The sequence below is a fragment of the Malus sylvestris genome, chromosome 8 (genome assembly GCF_916048215.2).
Source record: "Malus sylvestris chromosome 8, drMalSylv7.2, whole genome shotgun sequence".
Taxonomy (NCBI): Eukaryota; Viridiplantae; Streptophyta; class Magnoliopsida; order Rosales; family Rosaceae; genus Malus; species Malus sylvestris.
In genome coordinates this window covers 24,387,750-24,392,547 of record NC_062267.1, presented here as the reverse complement: position 1 = coordinate 24,392,547, position 4,798 = coordinate 24,387,750, and the positions used below count along the sequence as shown (strand labels likewise).

The window sequence follows — 4,798 nt, the reverse complement described above, 5'->3', positions numbered from 1 at the left end:
GAAAAGCGAATTTGAAATGAAAGACCTTGGAAAAATGAAATTTTGTCTCGGCCTGCAGATCGAGCACTGTGCTAGTAGAATTTTGGTCCACCAATCAGCTTACATTGAAAAAATCCTGAAGCGATTTGGTATGGACAAGGCTTATCCACTCAGCACGCCAATGGTTGTTCGTTCTTTGGACGTTAGGAAAGATCCATTCCATCCAAAAGGAGATGATGAACTGGTCCTTAGTCCAAAAGTACCATATCTTAGTGCAATAGGTGCTTTGTTGTATTTAGCACAATGTACTAGACCAGATATAGTTTTTTTAGTGAATTTGTTAGCAAGGTATAGCTCTGCTCCAACAATTCGTCATTGGAAGGGTGTTAAAGATATATTGCGATACCTTCGTGGGACAACAGATATGGGTCTCTTCTACTTAAAGAAATCCACAAATGACCAAATCCTTGCTGGATATGCAGATGCTGGTTTCCTTTCTGATCCACATAAAGCCTGCTCACAAACTGGATATGTGTTCAAGAATGGAGATACAACAATCTCATGGCACTCAACAAAGCAAACACTAATTGCTACATCTTCAAATCATTCAGAAATACTTGCTTTACATGAAACAAGTCGTGAATGTTCTTGGTTAAGGTCAATGATCCATCATATCCAGAATTCATGTGATCTACCTTCGAAGACAGACAATCCAACTGTCATCCATGAAGATAATGCAGCATGTGTTGCCCAAATGAAAGAATGATTCAAGGGCAATAAGACTAAACACATATCTCCAAAGTTTTTCAGCGCACATGAGCTTCAGAAGGCTAAAGTTATTGAAGTCAGACAAATCTGTTCCAATGAAAATCTGGCATACTTGTTCACCAAGTCCCTACGAAAATGCACGTTTCAAAAGTTAGTGCAAAGTATGGGATTACGTCAACTTACCAAACAGCTAAATATGGAGAATGAGGAATTAGGAGGAGATACATGTCAGGGAGAGTATCCATGATACATGCATGTTGTCCTCTTTTTCCTTCGATTAGGATTTTTTCCACTGAGTTTTTCCTATCAAAGTTTTGATAAGACAACATAAGCATAATTAACACTATATCAACAATCCAAGTAAAGTTGTACTCTTTTTCCTTCGCTATGGTTTTTTCCCACTGGATTTTTCCAAGCAAAGTTTTAACGAGGTGACTAATGTTGATATGTGGGTATCTAAGGGGGAATGTTGAAAATGCTGGTGGATTAGTGAATGCCCACAATGATATTGAAAACACACAGATTGGATTTTCAACATTGGCAGTGTTGAGATGTGGACTTTGGAAATGAAGGAGATCATTTTTCAAAAGATGTATTGTAAATTTCAAACTGTAATAATACGGAGTTACTCTATAAATAGAGCGCTCCGATTGCTGTTAAAAGACAATGTGATATACAAAACGAAAGAAAGATCAATAACATAATCTATTCCTCCCTCTTTTATTTGTCATCCTTTTGTGCTATAGCTTCAATGTGATATTTTACACTTTCTTCATTCCTGTCACTAGTAAAGGTTATCTCTCTAACTTTTACATATTTATAACATTAAAAAATTAGAGACTAATTGTAACAATCTAACTCAATAAATAACCCAAAGAAAAAACACAGTGAAAGTAGAAAAATTTATATTTCTAACTTTCCCATTCCGATATTTGGCATTTTCTTTTCCCTGAATTCCAAAACCAGGGAATCCATGGATCCAAACAGGGTGGAAGCCGAGCGATTGCTCGGAATCGCCGAGAAGCTTCTACAGAGCCGGGATCTGAGCAGCTGCCGCGACTTCGCAATTCTAGCTCAGGAGACCGAGCCGCTGCTGGACGGCTCAGATCAGATCTTGGCCGTCGTTGATGTGCTCTTAGCCGCCGACAAACGCGTCAACAACCACCCTGACTGGTACGCTGTTCTCCAGTCCGATCGCCGATCCGATGACTTCGAACTCGTCAAGAAATCTTACCGACGGCTGGCGTTGCTCCTCCACCCGGACAAGAACAAGTACGCCTATGCGGAGCACGCGTTCAAGCTCGTCGCCGATGCATGGGCTGTTCTGTCCGATCCGGCCAAGAAGCAAATTTACGACAACGAGCTGGGGCCGTTCAGCCGGATCGATCTCGGCGGGTCGAATTCGAACAAATTGCCGGTGCGGCGGGACAGCCGGGGCCGAAACGACGCCGGTGTGGGAAACGACGGCCAGCAGCAGCCGAGGTCGAGATTGTCGACTTTCTGGACGACGTGCCCGTACTGTTACGTGCTGTACGAGTACCCTAGGGTTTACGAGAGCTGCTGTTTGAGGTGTCAGAATTGTAAGCGAGGGTTCGAGGCGGTGGTTGTTCCGAATTTGCCGCCAATGGTGCAGGGACAAGACGCATACTACTGCTGTTGGGGGTTTTTTCCAATGGGATTTGTTGGCGGCAGCGGCGCGAAGGGTAAGTCCACCGCCGCAGCCACCGCCGCCTTTCCCAACTGGATGCCACCTGTCTTTACAACCCCGCAGAGTAAAACTCCGGTGACTGCAACGACAGTGCCTACCTCGGTGCCCGTGGTGCCGAATTCGGGGGGAGTGGTGGATGTTTCGGATGGGACCCCGGAATTGAGGCCTAATCCGACTCAGAAGAAGAGAGGACGACCCAAGAAGTACTGATTTGGCTGGTGATGCAAAGCAGAAGAATACTCTTTGTAATGGAATGCCTTAGGACTGGCAGAGAGAAATTTTTAGGTTGGTTTTTTTGAAGCTGCTGAGTTTCGAAAACTCGGAAGGTAACTCTTTACGGTCTTTGCTTTTGCTGTTGTTGATTTTGCTTTAGATTGTAATTGTTGGTTGTAGATGTTCCAATGCTCGCCTCTTAAGTTATGAAACTGACTGCATTTGTAGATTTTGTAGTTGTTGTGTAATCAGTAATCCTTTCTGTATTTAGCCCAATGTCGTTTCATTAAGTGTTTTCAACCTATCCCTGGGCCCTCTTGTTCTTGTTGGCCTGTTTGGTTATATATTGAATGCATTTCAACCTATCTATTTGTTCTTGTTGGCGTGTACGGTTAGATATTGAATGCATGCACACGTACATTCTGTGGGCACGTGTGTGATCAAGTTAGCTGATTAGATGAACCATCTTAGGGGTTGTAGTTTATACCGGGTTTTCGGTTCACTTCTATGAACAGAACTAACATCTTGTTCTTTAACACTTGAGTTGCATGGTTTTCTGGTGACGAAAATGTTTGTAATTGTTCTTTTGCTAGGGCAGTTATTGTGTGGTATTCAATAAGGTAAAAGAATGCAGAGTGTGACAGGAAAACGGGGAGATAAATAGGTTAAAACATAATTTTGGTCACATTGTTATGACCGGAATCACGCTTGATCATTTTCGTTTTGTTGTTACCAATTTTGTCATTGCAATTGACTCCGTTAGCAATTTAAGTTCAACTTTGAACTTATGTCTGTTGAATTTGAAAATAGAATATAAAAAAAAGGTCGTACCCAGTGCACAAGGCTCCCGCTTTACGCAGGGTCTGGGAGAGGTGAATGTCGGCTAGCCTTACCCCCATTTATGGAGAGGCTGCTCCCAAGTCTCGAACCCGAGACCTACCGCTCATGGGCGAAGGCACTTGCCATCGCACCAAGTGCGACCTCTTGAAAATAGAATATAAGATTAACAAATTAAAACATTCAACTAGAAAGGAAAGAACTTTAAAGTCATAACTTTGAATCGAAGATCCAGATGGAGATGTTCTCGTATTCAACCCATTAGGTAAAATGATATATATATTTCAATTAATGGAATTTATAAATTGGACTTAATTGCTAACAGAGAATCCCATTGACAAATACTGAAAAACTAGAACAATGACAGTTGTGATTTTGTACCAACGCAGTGACCAAAAATGTGTCTACCCAAATAAATTAACAGAGGCTAAAGAACGTAGCGTAGAGTTGTTGAATTGCAAGTACTTCTTAAATCCTCTTTCAGTTGGGCTTACAATTCTAACCAGTCCAGCCAGTCAATAACCGACTGATTGATTATCCGTTTCCATGTCCACATCTTCCTTGTCGGTGTACTTCTAGGAATATTCTCTAACTCCATACTTTGTATTATTAGTTCTGTAGTTGCAGCGGCTGCGTGATAGCAGCTACTGCATCCTTTGTTATGAATTAGTTGAGCAACTGCTTTGCTGCAGCTGCCGAAGTATGCTAGTTAACAAAATGAAGCACTGTTGTGTGGTAATATCGTGAAAGTGATTTTCTAAGTTCAGCTTTATTTTGGACATCTAAGAGGCTTAACCGGCAACCTGTAAGCTATGAAGGTTGAACACCATACTCCCACCGAATGTGGAAGACATATACTAGTCGGTTCCAAACAACAGAAGGAGGTTAACGGTTGAAGCATTGTTATCTACTTCTTGGTACCTGAATGGCTGCAAGCCATTGCGTAATCTGCAACTCATATAGATGCGTAAACTTTAGTGGTTTTGCCTTCTGGGGGAGAGTTTGTTAGGATAGATTTGATGTGAATCGGCCTTTCCTTGATTGAGACAGTATGTTGATAGTAACATCATTATCATTATATTTTTTTTTTTGCCCATTAGCGTCGTGCATATCAGTATTAATTTCCGTCTTCGTAGATCAATTCCTGTTATTTTATAAAGTAGAACATTGCCATAAGTATGCACATATGGTTTGATAGAATTTCGGTTTGCATTGTTGTTTTCTTTTTCTTCTTTTTTGGGTGTGGATTTGTTGGTCCTTTTGTAACGTTACTGGGTAAGCAGGAAGGTGCAA

The 4,798-nt window shown here is 41.5% G+C and overlaps 1 protein-coding gene across 1 annotated transcript; it reads left to right on the top strand.

The window, feature by feature from the left end:
- The first annotated feature begins 1,641 nt into the window (after positions 1-1,641).
- Positions 1,642-3,033, top strand: LOC126631972 (uncharacterized). The gene has a single exon (XM_050302188.1). It carries the CDS (start codon positions 1,721-1,723, stop codon positions 2,663-2,665), a length of 945 nt encoding a protein of 314 aa, XP_050158145.1. The 5' UTR covers positions 1,642-1,720; the 3' UTR covers positions 2,666-3,033.
- The last annotated feature ends 1,765 nt before the right edge of the window (positions 3,034-4,798 follow it).